This window comes from Rattus rattus, chromosome 1 (assembly GCF_011064425.1).
Source record: "Rattus rattus isolate New Zealand chromosome 1, Rrattus_CSIRO_v1, whole genome shotgun sequence".
NCBI lineage: Eukaryota > Metazoa > Chordata > Mammalia > Rodentia > Muridae > Rattus > Rattus rattus.
Genome location: NC_046154.1, coordinates 4128453 through 4143732, shown reverse-complemented (window position 1 = coordinate 4143732; position 15280 = coordinate 4128453). Strand labels below are relative to the sequence as shown.

The window sequence follows — 15280 nt, the reverse complement described above, 5'->3', positions numbered from 1 at the left end:
TCTGTATCTAGAATGTGGGAAAATTTACAGGTAATTATCTCTCCCACCTCCCCTTAAAAAGTATGTGCTGACACAGCAAAACAAAGCAGGCTCAGGGGAAGTGTCAGAGGACAGTGTCTTTATCTTCAGTAAGTCAATTATGAAAAGGTAGTTATGGGTCAACAAGAGATTTTTAATTATTGAGTAAGAGGTTACATTTAAAGTATGATAAATTTCATTACAGACATATTAAAAAATAAAGCATCCCTCTGAGATTATGGAATGTTTATAACATGGCTTGATGAACAGGGTTTCCTTTAATCTAACTAGGAGTTGGCAAGATGGCTCACTGGGCAAAAGCTCTTGCCAACACAAGCCTGACCACCTGAGGTAGGTCCCTGAGATTCACGATGGAAGGGAAAAACCAACTCCCAAAAGCTGTCCTCTGACCTCCACCCATTTGTCATGTATGTTACTTTGTGTGTACATGTGTATGGTGGCATGTGTGTCATGATGCACACAGTGGCAGTCAGAGGACAGCTTATATGAGTTGCTCTCTACCACATGGGTCCCAGAGATCAGACCCTGGATGTCAGGCTAGGCAGCAAGGACCTTCACCTGCTGGGCCACCTTCCTGGCCCTGGTTAAGCCTTCAACTGTTGATAACTGAAGTATCTGAGATATACTACTGCCTGCATTTGCATTCTTCAAGTACAAATTTTAGGAAGTAGGAAAGAGCTTTCTCAGCCATGTAGCAATTGCAGAAACATTTCTCTTTCTAACTGGTAGGGCTTGAGGAAAAGAGGCAGGGGAGAAAGAAGAGTGGCCTAGCATTGTGCACAGGCTGCCTGGACCTGCCATCCAGCTCAGGACTTCCACTGTCAATGAGAGCATGCGTACTGCCCTGCTGATTTACCCAGCCTCAATGACTGGCTTCACATTAGGACAAAATCTCTCAAAACAGGGATTTTTAGATTCTAAGTAACTCACAGCCAGAAGACTCTGGTTGATCTCCGCGCCTTCCATCTTCGTCTGTCTGTCTGAGTCCCTGGCATCTGCTGCTCTCTCACTCCCAGCCAAGTCAATGAAAGAGATCCTAAAGAAAACACAGCAGGAGCGACTTCTTTGGGCTTTGGTTTATTTCCATATTAGCTGACATTTTGTAACCTCGGGAAGAAACGGAGCACAGCTCATACTCAGAGAGACAAGACATCATTGTTAGCCTTCCAAAAGCATCACAAGATCCTGATGTGTCAGCTGGAGCTGGCTCTGTTCACTCATTTGTGAGAAAGTATGACTGAAATTAATAAAGCATTTCCCCACAAGGGCCTGGTGACCATAATACAAATCAGTTAGGCGACTACTTAGATAATTAAATAGAAAGTTTTATTGGCTGTTTTCTAACAAGAAAGGATGAAAAAGAAGAGAATGACTCATTACTCAGAGGTGAGACAGGCTCATCCATCAGCATGGCAGAGTTTGCTAAGATAGCACCAGAGAAGCAATGAATGCATCCAATTGTCCTGTGTCTTCTTTCAAGAAGAATGGATTCCCCACCCCCATTTATAGCCTGCAAGCTCTCCGAGATGCATTCCTTGCTGTTTCCCTGCTGATACTGTGTTTCACATTAGAAGCAATCAATGTCCCTTTTAATAACTTTGGGTTGACCAACAATAGGTCATTACTTCATGGTTAATCAACTGATGGCACTTTATACAATGATTTATTTCAGGGCTAACAACACTACTCTATATCCTTGCAATGAAGACCCAAGTGTCCCAGGTTGAGCATATATATTTCAAAGTCACACATGGAAAGGTAGACAATGCAATTCTCCACACAGTTCCAGCTCACCTGCCAAATGTCCTCTTGGCTGAATCTTTGATCTGAATTTGGATGACAGCATGGGAGCGGGAGGAGTCTGCATTGACGCTGGTGGCCCCCGTGCTGCGCTCCTTGCTGCCCTTTAAGATCACCTGAAAAATAAAATCCACAGGATGACTTTCTCTGGGAGAAAACAGTCTTCTGGCTCCAAAAAGTTGGCTAAATAAGCAGTAGAGACCTGGCATGTAATTTTATTAACATACTGCAGTGTTTGATGTTCAGGTGGAAGGCTGCCCAGACACTAAATCACAGAGTAAGTACCACAGCCGTGAGAAGCATGTAGAATACTAATCTTGTGGGAGAACATTCAATGGCTAAAGAGCTAATTTACATCTTAATCTTATGCACTCTTTTTAATATCTTTGATGAATCTAGCCTAACTAAGATTCCCCAGGGCAAAACTTGGCTCCAAAGCAAGGTCTCATAGAATTCATCTGTCTTAGTGACTGCATCAAAAGACAGAAAGGTACATCACAGCATGACTGATCACATGCACCTGCTAGACCAGCATACGGGCATGGAGGAGGACAAGCCTGATATTCAGGAGGAGCGAAGTGAGTTGTTTCATGTGCCTATAATGTGCCTTGACTCCAATACTCCCTTACCCCTCTCTGGCCATAAAGGAGTGAGTGGAGAAGGGGAGAAGTCTCAGTCTCCAGGCTCCAAGCAATGAAAATATAGTCACATATGAACATATCACTGCCCAGTCTCTCAAATTTTAACTGTATCATACTGAACACAGCCAAGTTTTCCAAATTAAAAGCCCAAACACAGAATCAAACTCAACAACAAGCTTCAAAATACCTTATCAAGGAGGGGCAGGTGCTTTCTTTCTTTCTCTCTTTCTTAAAAAATAATTAAAAATAAGTTCTGGCCCAGTGTGGTGGCACACGCCATTAATCCACTCAGGAAGCAGAGGCAGGCACTCTACAGATCAAGTCCGGGAAAGACAGAGAAACTGTGTCTCCAAAAACAAACAAACTAACTAACCAAAACAAAACCCCAAAACCCAACAGTGTTCTGGGCTGGAAATATAGTTAGTTGGTGGAATGTCTGCCTAGCACGTACAAATCCTGGTTTTGATTCCCAAAACTGCACACACCTGTAGTCCTATCCCTTAGGAGGTGAAGGGAGGAAAATCAGGAAGTTTAAGGCCATCCTAGACTACATGGCAAGCTCAATCAAAACATGCCTCATGAATACTCAGGGCCCTGTCTCAAAAACCAAAACAAAGTAAGTCTCACTCTTAATCCCAGCATTTAGAAGACAAAGGCAGAGAGATTTCTGAGTTCAAGGCTGGCCTGGTCTACACAGTGAGTTGCAGACTAGCCAAGGTTACACAGTGAGGGACTGCCTCAAAAGGAAAAGGAAAAGGAAAAGAAAGGAAGGAAGCAAGCAAGCGTTTGAAGGTGGATGTGCCAGGGTCCTGGATGTTGCAAGCAGAGGGTTTAGAGCACGGTCCTGATGGGGGTCTGGCTGGACACTGCTGACAGGAACGCAGGCGGTAAAGACTGTCCATGAACCTCAGAGGAGAACACAAGGATACTACTAGGACTAGAAGTCATCCATGGTACATTTTGGCAAAGAATTTATCTATTATTTGTCTGTGTCAGGTCTCCGTAATTTACATTAACTTTCTACCTCCATCTCTGATGTCTTTCTGATTGTAGACGTAGGAGATCAATGGCAATAAAACAACAACAAGTTAACCAATGAACACCTTCATGCTTTTTCTTAAGGAACAATACTTTAGGGTAAGACAATGCCATATACTTTTCTAAGAGAAGCTCATGTGTGGCCTTGGTTCTGATCCCCAGCACCACATGGAGGAAGCGGCACAGGTGTGGTTCAAACAGCTTTCCCTTTACTGTTTGTTCCTCTCCCATTTAAGAATCCCAAGAGCTAGCGTCACCTCAAACTCCTAACCAAATGAAGGAACGGCTGGGGAAGTAAGGGCAAGAGGACTACAGTGAATCCCCATGTGAGACACAATCTCTTTCTGACGCTGCTGCCATAGCACAGGGCACGCTGGGCACCTGGGAATGCTCAGAGCTTCCACCCCTCTTGTTCTGTCTCCGCCTTTGTGATCACTGGAAAAGGGCGTGGCCATCTGCCACAATACCCACTCGGATGCTGGCTTCAGATTTTAGATACCAAGGAGTGTGATTAAACACACATGCGAACTTCAGCCCTCAGAGATAAGCAAATTTACCTATTTATCTGGGGAAAGACAAGCTCAGGAACTGTTACTAATTACTAGTCTCCTTACCATCTCACACAATGTCTTTCTAAGACTTACTTTTACCTCTAACTATGTACACTGGTATGTGAGTGTGTGTACTTGGGAACAGGTGCCCAGGGAGGCCAGAAGTGCTGGGTCCACATGAATTGGAGTTACAATGGCTGTGATATCCAACATGGGTTCTGGAAATATAATCCAGGTCTTCTACAAAAGCAATAAGTGCTCTTAACTGTTGAACCATCCCTCCAGCCCCAATACAGCCAAGTCTCCCCATCAACTCCCTTCTCCTTGTCTCACTATATAGCCTAGATTATAGGCAGGAACCACCATTACTAGCAATTCTTAATACTTTGTTTTCAAAAAGCAGTAAAAAAAAAAATTCCCCAAGTCCCTTATTACCTGTGAGTAACAGTTCTGCTAAGTGCTCAGTTTTAAGCAAACAATTCCGAAGATAACGCCATAAACATGGATTCAATGGGTATCTTTTTTTACTTTAAGAAAAACTTATCCAAATAACTCACTAAAACTGTAAAGTACGATGAAAGGGTGTTTGCTGCTTGAGAGTTGATAACTCTGGGCTGGAAGCTGGCTCTTCTAGTCCTGACCACCAGCTTCCAAGCTTAGCTTCAGTTTGCTCATCTGAAAAAGGAGTTTTATAATATGTATCTTACTTTACAGTGATTAAATCACATGGTATTTGGAAAAAAACGAAACAAAACTGACAAAGAAAAAAATCCTCCAGCCAAATATTTGTTAGTTAGGTAACCTGATAACCAAGTGGGTGTAGTGGCAATTGTAGTGCCAGCAATTGGCAGACAGAGGCGGACAGACATGAGACCAGCCTGGAGACCACAGTGAGCTCCATAAAAGCCAGGGCTATGCAGAAACCCTGTCTAACAAAATAAAATAAGACAGAATGAAACAAGGAGCTAAGTATGGTGGCTCACTCCTGTAGACATTTCAGTTGAGGTAGAGACCTGAGGAGAGGAAGCTCAAGGTCATTTGTGGTTACACAGGAAATTAGAAGCTAGCCTTAGCTACCTAAGACCTTATCTTAAAAAAAAAAGTGTTAAGGTATTTTTTAATCAAAGAAAAGGACCTATGAAGAAACTAACGTAAAGCCAGGATGGCGCCCAGAGCTCAGTGGCAGAGTGCTCGCTCTGGGTTTGATCCCCCAAGACCACCAGGCTAAGGATCATTAAAAGAGGGTTCACTAGAAAGAGATTTTTACATAAATCAATAAATGACCTCTGAACAAGCAAAACCAACAAGCAATTAACAGCGATGACATCACATGGTGTCTGTATGTGCGGGGGTAGTAAAGTGCTCTTTCAGTCTCTTTATATATTCTGTAACGCATAACAGTGAGAGAATATTACTTCTGTTATAACAGAGAACTTTTAATAAAAAGAAGCAGACTCCAGAATTCCTGTGGAAGCATAATACATAAGACTAATAGTTAGTTGCCTCAGGAAAAGGGACTGGAAAGGGAACTTCCTAATTCTTTGGATTTTGAGAGCTTGTGAAAGTATTGCTTATTAAAAATTTAAAACAAGAACCCTTGCCTTCAGCAAAGAATCTTTTCTCCTAAGCCCACAGTCACAGAGAATACGATCACAGCCTTTGAGGCCAGCTCAAAAGCACCTTTGCCACACATCTGTTTGTGTCACACGCCCTACCTCCCATTCTATGGCACTGTAGAGAAATAAGCTATCTTCATAAGATGGCTCACACTTCACAAGTGTGAAGTGGTGTCGCTGTCCTCTGCTTTTGATCTGAGCCATCACAGTTGCTAGGAAGCAAAATGAACGTTCCCCTGGCCTGAGCCTGCTCAGGGTGTACGGAGGAGAAAGGAATTACCTGTAGGAGCAGCTCCACACTGTCCACTTGGAGCTCTCGAAGGCCAGCTATCTGCACCACATGCTTGCTATCTTCTCTTGCAAAGAGCCTGCAGACGCAAAAATGTAGCTGGTATGACACTGGGTGTGTTTTGCCTTTCCAGAACAGTCTATGGACCCTCCATTATACAGTGGTTTTGCCATTTGGATGGGATGGATGTGCTTCCCCTTCCAGCCCTTCAGACTACTGAGGTGGTACTTCCTTTCAGTGGTTAAGAGCGCTGACTGCTCTTCCAGAGGTCCTGAGTTCAATTCCCAGCAACCACATGGTGGCTCACAACCACCTGTAATGAGATCTGATGTCCTCTTCTGGTGTGTCTGAAGACAGCGACAGTGTACTTATATATAATAAATAAATTAAAAAAATACAAAAAAAAAAAAAAAAACGAAAACCAAATCAGTATTTTGATTACAACCAAGAGAATGAGCATAAAACCCTGACATATCGCAGTCCCTGGTTAGTGACTAGTGCAGTGGTGGATAAGGGCGGGATCTTTAGTGTCTAATTAGCCTAAAGTTGTGGTCTTTGCTTGTTAGGTGCTTCCCTTTTCTCCCTTGAAGAGAAAGCATGCAGTCCGGGGAGCGGCCACTGCCATTTGTATCTACCAAGAATGATCTTCAGGATAAAGCTAACAGATAGCAGCAGATCAACTGCAGCATTATTCCGGGGCGATGGACAGAATATCCTGCCTTCCAAGTTATCTGAGCCAATGATTTTCCTAAAGAAAGACAGTAGGAGTGGGGTTTTGGGTTTTTTTTTTTTTAAACTTATATCAGAAGGATTCCTGATATATAGTTTTGTACTATTTTATTTGAGACAGGGTCTTACAGGGTCAAGCTGGCCTGGTGATCCTCCTGCCTCAGCCACCTAAGTACTAAGAGTTCAGCCATGTGCCAACATGTTCCACTCTGGTACTTCTTCTAAGGCGGCAAGGGAGGGATGCTGTATCTGAACACACTGGGCCTGCAAATAGGGGCAGATGACTGTGGCCTGCATTGATATTAAATCAGGAACACCTACAGCAAGCATGGATACTGATTAAGGCTAAGAATGAAATTCTCTAGTCTGTAGCAAAAAGGAGGAGAGATGTTGAAAGAGAATGAATTCATTTCTCAAATAAAGGGGAGAGGGGCTGCAGTGGTGAGGCAGACATATCTCGGTGAGTTTATCTCTTGGGATACATGGTGTATTCCAGGCTAGCCAGGGTTACACAATGAGACACTCTCTGAAAAATCAAAACAAGCAAAAATATTTTTTCTCAATCTAAGTTTCCAGTCTTGCCAGTGCCCATGATCTCTCAGAAAACAGGCCCAGAAATACACTTCTGAATAAAAGAAGAAAATACCTATCCACATCACTTGAATACACTACCTTGACTTGGGCTCTGAGATGCTCACCCCAGAAAGGTTCATATGAGATGGTATAGAATGTACTGCTAGATTTGCAAATCCTCTGATAAAGAATCATATTTCTAAGCTGAAGACATGGCTCAGTGGCTAAGAGAAGTTACTGGTTTTGCTGAGGACTCAGGTTCAGTTCCCAGCACCTACATCAGGCAGCTCACAAGTGCCTGTACCTACAGTTCTAGGTTATCTGACTCCCTCCGGCCTCTGTGGATACCTGCACATACATGGTACACATGAACTCACATAGCTATACACGCACATACAGAAAAATAATTCTGGAGACGGCTCAACAGTTAAGAACACTTACTGAGGGGTTAGGGATTTAGCTCAGTGGTAGAGTGCTTGCCTAGCAAGCGCAAGGCCCTGGGTTGGTCCCCAGTTCGAAAAAAAAAAAAAAAAAAAAAAAAAAGAAAAGAACACTTACTGATCTTCCAGAGGACCCGAGTTTGAATCCCAGAATCCATGTCAGTGACTCATAAACACCAGAAGATCCAACACCCTCTTCTACTTTATATATTTAAGATTTATTTCTGTATGTGAGCACACTGTAGCTGTCTTCAGACACACCAGCAGAGGGCATCAGAGCCCACGACAGATGGTTGTGAGCCACCAAGTGGTTGCTGGGAATTGAACTCAGGACCTCTGGAAGAGCAGTCAGTGTTCTTAACCACTGACTCTCTCCAGCAATCTCTCCAGCCCCAAAAATATTTTTTAAAAGTTCTATTTTTATCTTTTTTTGGTAAGTCTATGAAAACAACTTATTTTCTGCATTTAGGATTTAATTAAGTGTGCTTAGGCTTTATTTCCTAGTTTAAGAAGTGAATTTAAGCTGAGCCTAGTGGCACACACCTTTAGTCCTAGCATTTGGGAGGAAGAGGTGGGCAGATCTCTGAGTTTGAGGCCAGCCTGGTCTACAAAGTGAGTTCCAGAACAACCAGGGCCACATAGAGAAATTGTCTCTGACACACTCCTTACCCCTCAAAAAGAAGTGAATGTACTTTTTCTATCTCTCCCAGCTGGCCTCCCCACCCCAACCCCATCTTTTTCTGTCCCCTCTCTCTGCCTCTATTCCCTTCTCAACCCCCTTGCCATTCCCCAAATAAACTTCATTTTATACTAGAGCTAGAGCAAGAGAGCGAGAGAGAGAGAGAGAGAGAGAGAGAGAGAGAGAGAGAGAGAGAGAGAGAGAGAATTTAGCACATAGGGCTTAGAAGGAACCCACTATTACACTCTGTGGGTTTTAGGGATCAAACCCAGACCATCAGGCTTTGTAGCAGGCACCTTCAACAACTCAGCCATCTCACTAGTCCTTTTTAGTCCTTTTTAAACAAACAAATAAACAAACAAACAAACAAACAAACAAAACCAAAGTCTTAGTGTATAGCCCAGACTAGCTTGGAACTAACTCACTATATAGATCAGGATAGCCTCAAACTTGCAGTAGCCTTTGTGCCTCTGCCTTCCAAGTGCTGAGATTAAAGGTATGAGCTGCCACACCTGGCTTGCAAAAATATTTTATTTACAAGCACGAAGTAAAGTATAATAGCAAATATATAAAAGAGTATCATCAGGAACAGAACTTTACAGAAACCCCAGAAAGGTTAACCAGGTATAAAAACTAACAGGCCCCACAACATAAGACCTTATAGAGTAAGTGTGGGCCTTTCACAGTGTATTAGTTAGAGTTTCTGTTGCTATAATTAAACATTATGACCCAAAGCAACTTGGGGAGGAAAGGGTTTATTTCACTCACAGTTCATCATTAAAAGCAATAAGGGGAAGAACACATCAGGGCAGGGGCTGAGGCAGAGGCCATGGAGGAGTGCTGCTTATTAGCTTGTTCCTCACACCTTGCTCGGGACCACAAGCCAGGGATGGAACCACCCACAACTAAGAAAATGCCTCACAGGCTTGCCTACAGCCCAGTATTATGAAGGCACTTTCTTCATTGAAGTTCCCTCCTCTTTTTAGCTTGTATTAGTCTGACGTAAAACTATACAGCATTCGTAGCAAGCTGTGAAAAAAGATCAAGGGCTGGAGAAATGGTTTAGCACATACAAAAATAAATAAAATGCAATATAAGTTTTTTTAAAAAAGCTTTCAACAAAGTTAGTGTATTCTTATCCTTTGTTTACTATTGAAGAATACAAATATACAGGGTGATAATTTGGGTAATTCATTAAAACTTCTACTTAAAGAAGCTGGCATTATGACTACTACAAAGAGCTTTTGAGGGGTTAGAAGATCAGGCAGTATCCCTGTGTAGTCCAGGCTGGCTTTGAATTTGTGATCTTTATATCTCAGCCCGCTGAGTGCTGGCTTACAGGGCTAAGTCACCATCCCGGGGAAAGTTCTCTTCTCTTCCTTTCTTTTTTCATACTGAGGATTGAATTCAGGGCCTTATGTATGCTACATTGTGTTCCTACCACATAGCTACATCCTCCACTTGGAAAAGACTTTTTTTTTAAAGATTTATTTGGTATGTATGTATGTATGTATGTATGTATGTATGTATGTATGTATGTACGTACGCATGCCTGCAGGTCAGAAGAGGGCATCAGATCCCATTACAGATGGTTATGAGCCACCATGTGGTTGCTGGGAATTGAATTCAAGACCTCTGGAAGAGCAGACAGTGCTCTTAACCCGTGAGCCATCTCTCCAGCCCGGAAAAGACTTTTAATCAGGGTTTTTCCAGGGGTTGGAAGAAAAGCTATAATTGAGCTAAGTGGAGGCTTAAACATTACAGAGAAGGTGAATGAGAAAAGTGCCCAGAGTAGCAATGTCTGAGATAAACTCTTTCTACTTCCTCTCACAAACCTGCATATCTTTTTGTTGGAATGGTCAGCAGTGCAGTGACAGGTCTCAGCCCTCCTGCTGGCTTCTTCAGTTGTGCTACTCAGTACACTAGTGCCCTCCCTGCTGAGCCTGTCCTGTGGTCTCCTGACGGGACAGGAACAGTTCCCACACCTATCCCACTGTTTGCTTGCAGCACATGAACAAGAATGTCACACTGGGCAGCTCCCTCGAGGCTAGTATACCTTTGCTGAGGCACTGCGGGGCTCTCTTAGCCTTCCACCGGGCTTAACTGGCATCCCCGCGTGGGTCAGGTACAGTTTACTATTACAGCAGTCCTTTACCTCCTCTCGCCTTTCTGCTCCTCCAGCTAGTTGATCCTTCACAACTGTTGCCAGATACTCAGTTTCAGTCACCTGTTCCCCACCTCAAAACCCCTTTCTTCTAGAAACATATGTAATAGGCATACTGATACATTCCTAGGCTAATGTTATGTTGTAAGTGTAGTAAGCTGAAGCCTGATAACAGTTAAAAGTTGAAGGTAAGTTAGTGGGTGGATTCTGCCACTAAGCCTGACATCTGAATTCCATCCCTCAGACCAGTGATTTCAGTGGGTTGTGACCCTCTGGGGTATCTGTACCCTTTCATGGCTAAGACCATTGGAAAACACAGATATTTACATTACAATTCATAACAGTAGCAAAATTACAGTCACTACAACATGAGGAACTACAATAAAGGATCACAGCATTAGGAATGTAGAGAAATGATTTCTACAAGTTGTCCTTTGACCTTCACATGCCCATCATGACACATGTATGCCTACATACATACACATACATACATGCTTACACAATAAAGAAATGCAAATGTAATTTAGAGCAGTGGTTGCTCTTCCAGAGGACTTAGGTTTGATTCCCAGCACTCACACAGTAGCTAACAACGATCTCTAACTCTAGTTGAGTTCTGATGCCCTCTTCTGGCCTCCCTAGGTACCAAACATGCACACAAAGACAAACATGCAGGCAAAATATCCACATACATAAGATAAAAATAAATATTTTTAAAAGGTTGACTGTGAAGAAAAAGACTTTTTTTTGCCAGTTTCAGAAAACTGTCATTAAATTTACACTAACATTATTTAAAGGGAAGATAAATACATGTTGATTTCCTGACTTTTTGAAAGTATCTTTTCACAGGGAAAAAAGGGGAGGAGTCTTTTTTTATTCCCCCACCCTCCTCTCCTCCCTGGAGGAGTCTTTTTTTTTTTTTTTTTGCTTTTTTTTTTTTTCGAGCTGGGACCCGAACCCAGGGCCTTGCGCTTCCTAGGCAAGCGCTCTACCACTGAGCTAAATCCCCAACCCAGGTAAGAATTTTTTTTTTTTTGGTTCTTTTTTTTTTGAGCTGGGGACCAACCAGGGCCTTGCTTCCTAGGCAAGCGCTCTACCACTGAGCTAAATCCCCAACCCTGGAGGAGTCTTAATAGATACTATAATACCATTCTTTAAAACAAAAACAAAAACAAAAAAACCAAAAAACATTAGTAGGAACTGAAAATGTAGTCCAGTGGTAGAATGCTTGCAAAGCATGTGTAAGGCTCTAGGTTCAATCCTCAGCACTGAAAAGGTATTAATAGATAACTAACATTTCTTCTAGCTGAATTAACAGTTTAAGAATGATACATCCAAGCTGGGCATAGTGATAAGTCTTAAATTCCACCACTTGGGAAGCTGACTCAGGATGATCACCAGTTCAAGGCTGCCCAGGCAAAATAGCAAGTTCTACACTAGACAAGACTACAGCCAGACAGCCTCAAAACAGAAAAGGGGAAGAGGGAGGAGAACGATCACCCCATGCCAGAGACAGCTATTTCACAAAAATGCCTCTCATTAAAGTCGTGTGATCAAAAAGATTCAGTGGAGCTCCGGCTCCAACACTAATGTACAGACCAAAGGCTTCTCACTCTTATCTAGTACCGTTTTCTTCTGTTTAGGAGGTCATAAAGTTGTCCACAGTAGATCTCATAGAAGCTGATCCACACAAACAGATTCCTTCTTGACTGGGATATTTTCAGCTGCCTGAAGATATCTTTGGCAGCCAGAGCATACAATCCTGGGTTTTGATGAGTTCCTATCATGGTATAGGTTTTCCCCGCACCTGTTTGTCCATATGCAAAGCAAGTGGCATTGCCTCTAGGGGAAGAATAATTAGAATTATTTACAAATATTTAAAGAATGATAATTTACACAGAGGTGTTTAATGACAAGTCAGGAAGAAAAAGGATCCTTGAAGAAATTTAGCATATAAAAATATATACAAAAGTAAAAAAATCCCCAAACCAAACTATGTTTTCTTAAAGGAATTATTTTACAGAACCGATAATATTACATATTGAATATGAGAAAATAAGGACTTTGAAGACCACTTGAGCTAGAGTATATGTAGCTCAGTTTGTAGAGTGCTTGTGTTGCATGGAGGAGGCAGTGAGTTCACACACACACACAGAGCAACAAGCACTTACCAAGTCTCTTACCATATAAGCACTTACCATATAAGATGCTTCTATGTACCCTAGAGACTTTGTCTTTTCTTTCCTTTTGCATTCTGTGTTCTACTTTTGTTATTTTGTGACAGCTCTCACTGCAGTCCAGGCAGCCTAGGCCCTTGGAGCTCACCATGTAGACCAGGCTGACCTTGAACTTGTGTCTATTTTCCCACCTCAGTTTTCCAAGTGCTTAGAATTTCCAAAATTCAAGCTAAATACAACCTCTTACATCTTTTATTCTGAAGATGCAAAATTAGGCTATTGAGAGCTTTTATTAAGCCAAGAAACACTATCTCTAGTGTAAAAGTAAATTTTGTTGCAAATTTCTCAAGGTTTAGTAAATCAAATGACTCCAGAAGAGTCTAATTAAGTTCATTAGGTCATAGCATAAATTCATATTTAATTCAAAAGAACTGGAAAGGCATTCATGTATTAATGGGACTCATGGAGAATAGAGAACTGAAAGAAGAGAAGAATCGGTGCGGCTCACCCACTGAAAATGTGCTGGATGAGGGGGTGAGCGGTCTTCAGGTACACATCTTGATTGCTGCATGCCTCACCAAAGACTTCATCGAAATAAAAAACATGCTGAAAAATAAACTTGATTTTTATAGCAATACATATGCATTTTCACCACCACTATTTTATTAACTCATGGGAAAGGCTAAACACATTTCTAAGTGATAGGAAGTAGCTGACTGACAAACTCAGAGAAATGAATAACCAGTAATGGTTAAATGACTGTCCTTTTCTGCTTCCTGCCGCTGTCCATACATGTTCTCACAGTGTAATAACTTTTGTTCTCTCAAGGGAAGTAAACTGATGAATATAATTGGGTCTAGGAAAGGAAATTAATTCTATAAAGATTATTTTACAGCCTTGGCAAGGCAAATATATATGAAAATTTGGGTGAATTCTAGGGATCAACTTTCATTCTGTGGGTTACATAGCTTAGCTTGTAGTTCCACAAACATTCATTCACAGTTAGCTGGTGTGTGTGTGTACTGTAACAGGAGCTTGAAGGAGCCGAAAGGTAAAGAATTATCCCACCTGCATCTGAAAGTGCGGAGCAGAATTCTAAGAGAAAGATGAGGTAAACGAGTATGCACCCTGATAGCTGTGATGCTGTGCCCTGGACACTCTGAGTTAAGTGTTTAGCTATAGCAAAAGTCACAATTTTTGTTTTAATGGATCTGTTTGATTATTGTTTTTACTATTTTGAGACACAGTCTTATGTGTCCCAAACTGACTTTGAAGTTATACAACCGGGGTTGGGGATTTAGCTCAGCGGTAGAGCGCTTGTTTAGCGAGTGAAAGGCCCTGGGTTCGGTCCCCAGCTCCAAAAAAAAAAAAAAAAAAAAAAAGAAAAAAGAAAAAAAGAAAAAGAAAAAGAAAAAAAAAAGAAGTTATACAACCAAGAATGACCTTGAATTTCTGATTCTCCTGTCTCTGCCTCCTAAGTGCTAGAATTACATGAATGTACCACCCTGCCTGGCTTCTGTGGTGCTATGGATTAAGCACAGTTTCATGCAAGTACTCTAACAACATAACTGCATTCCAAGCACTGTTTTTATTTTAACTATAATTTTTGAGCAGTTTTAGAAAAACTGAACAGAAAGTAGAGTTTCTATAAACACCTTTCCTCAAGTCCCTTCTATTGAAATTTTGCCCAGTAGTGGAAGGAGGATATAATTCAATGGAAAAACATTTCTTACTTGTGAAAGATATTATGAGACTGGATGTGGTAGTGTGAGAGGTGGAGATGGGAGGAGGGAGAAAGATACAGATAGAAGTATAAGCAAAAGGCCAAAGAAAGAAAGCACAAGGAATTAACTAGGTTCTGTGTAGGAAGACACCAAACATCCAACATGACTGAAATCATGGCCGGAAGAGCGATACAATGCTAGAATCATGAGTTAGGATTAAGGGATAGAAGTCTTGGACATTAGCCTTAAAGGAGTTAGAAGAAACAACTCAGAAACAATGAAGGTAAGTAAAGAATTTTACAAAGGATGATCTAAACTATTTTACTGCAAGATTAATCTGAGTTCACAATGAGACTAGATTGTGACCAGACTCCAGTCTTATATTGGTAAAGTGGGAAGAGTCAAACTAGGTGACAACAATGGGAAAACAAAACAAAACAAAAAGGCAAAGGACTGGATATGACAGAGGGGCTACAAATAAAAAAACAGGCTGATCTCATTACACTGAGTCTGCAAAGCGATAATTCAAAAGCTATAATATTTGCATAATTTAGAGGTTTGCCATTATGGTAACATAATTGAGTAAGAAAGTTTAGTAAGTTCAAGCTGACTACAGGAGAATGACAGTTACTACACAATGCATGAAATTAAAGGCCTATCTTTTGCCCCATTTTGAACCTCCTGTAATTATTTAATTAGATAATTGTATAGCCAGATCCAGAACACTGCACTTTGGCAAATTTAGTTTGGCTCACTCTTCCCCAGGTTCAATGATGTTTTATGAACTATTATGTTACATTGGAATGGAAATTAGGTCATTTGA

General features: G+C 41.5%; 1 protein-coding gene across 1 annotated transcript in view; it reads right to left on the bottom strand.

The window, feature by feature from the left end:
- The window catches only part of Kif24 (kinesin family member 24), a 38699-nt gene that overhangs the window by 12270 nt on the left and 11149 nt on the right, over positions 1-15280 (bottom strand). Inside the window, exons 3-7 of the mRNA XM_032892426.1 lie at positions 13242-13339; positions 12183-12398; positions 5966-6053; positions 1834-1955; positions 970-1075 (exon numbers count right to left, since the gene is read on the bottom strand). Of these exons, the coding sequence (XP_032748317.1) occupies positions 970-1075; positions 1834-1955; positions 5966-6053; positions 12183-12398; positions 13242-13339 (630 nt within the window). The remainder of the gene's footprint in view (positions 1-969; positions 1076-1833; positions 1956-5965; positions 6054-12182; positions 12399-13241; positions 13340-15280) is intronic.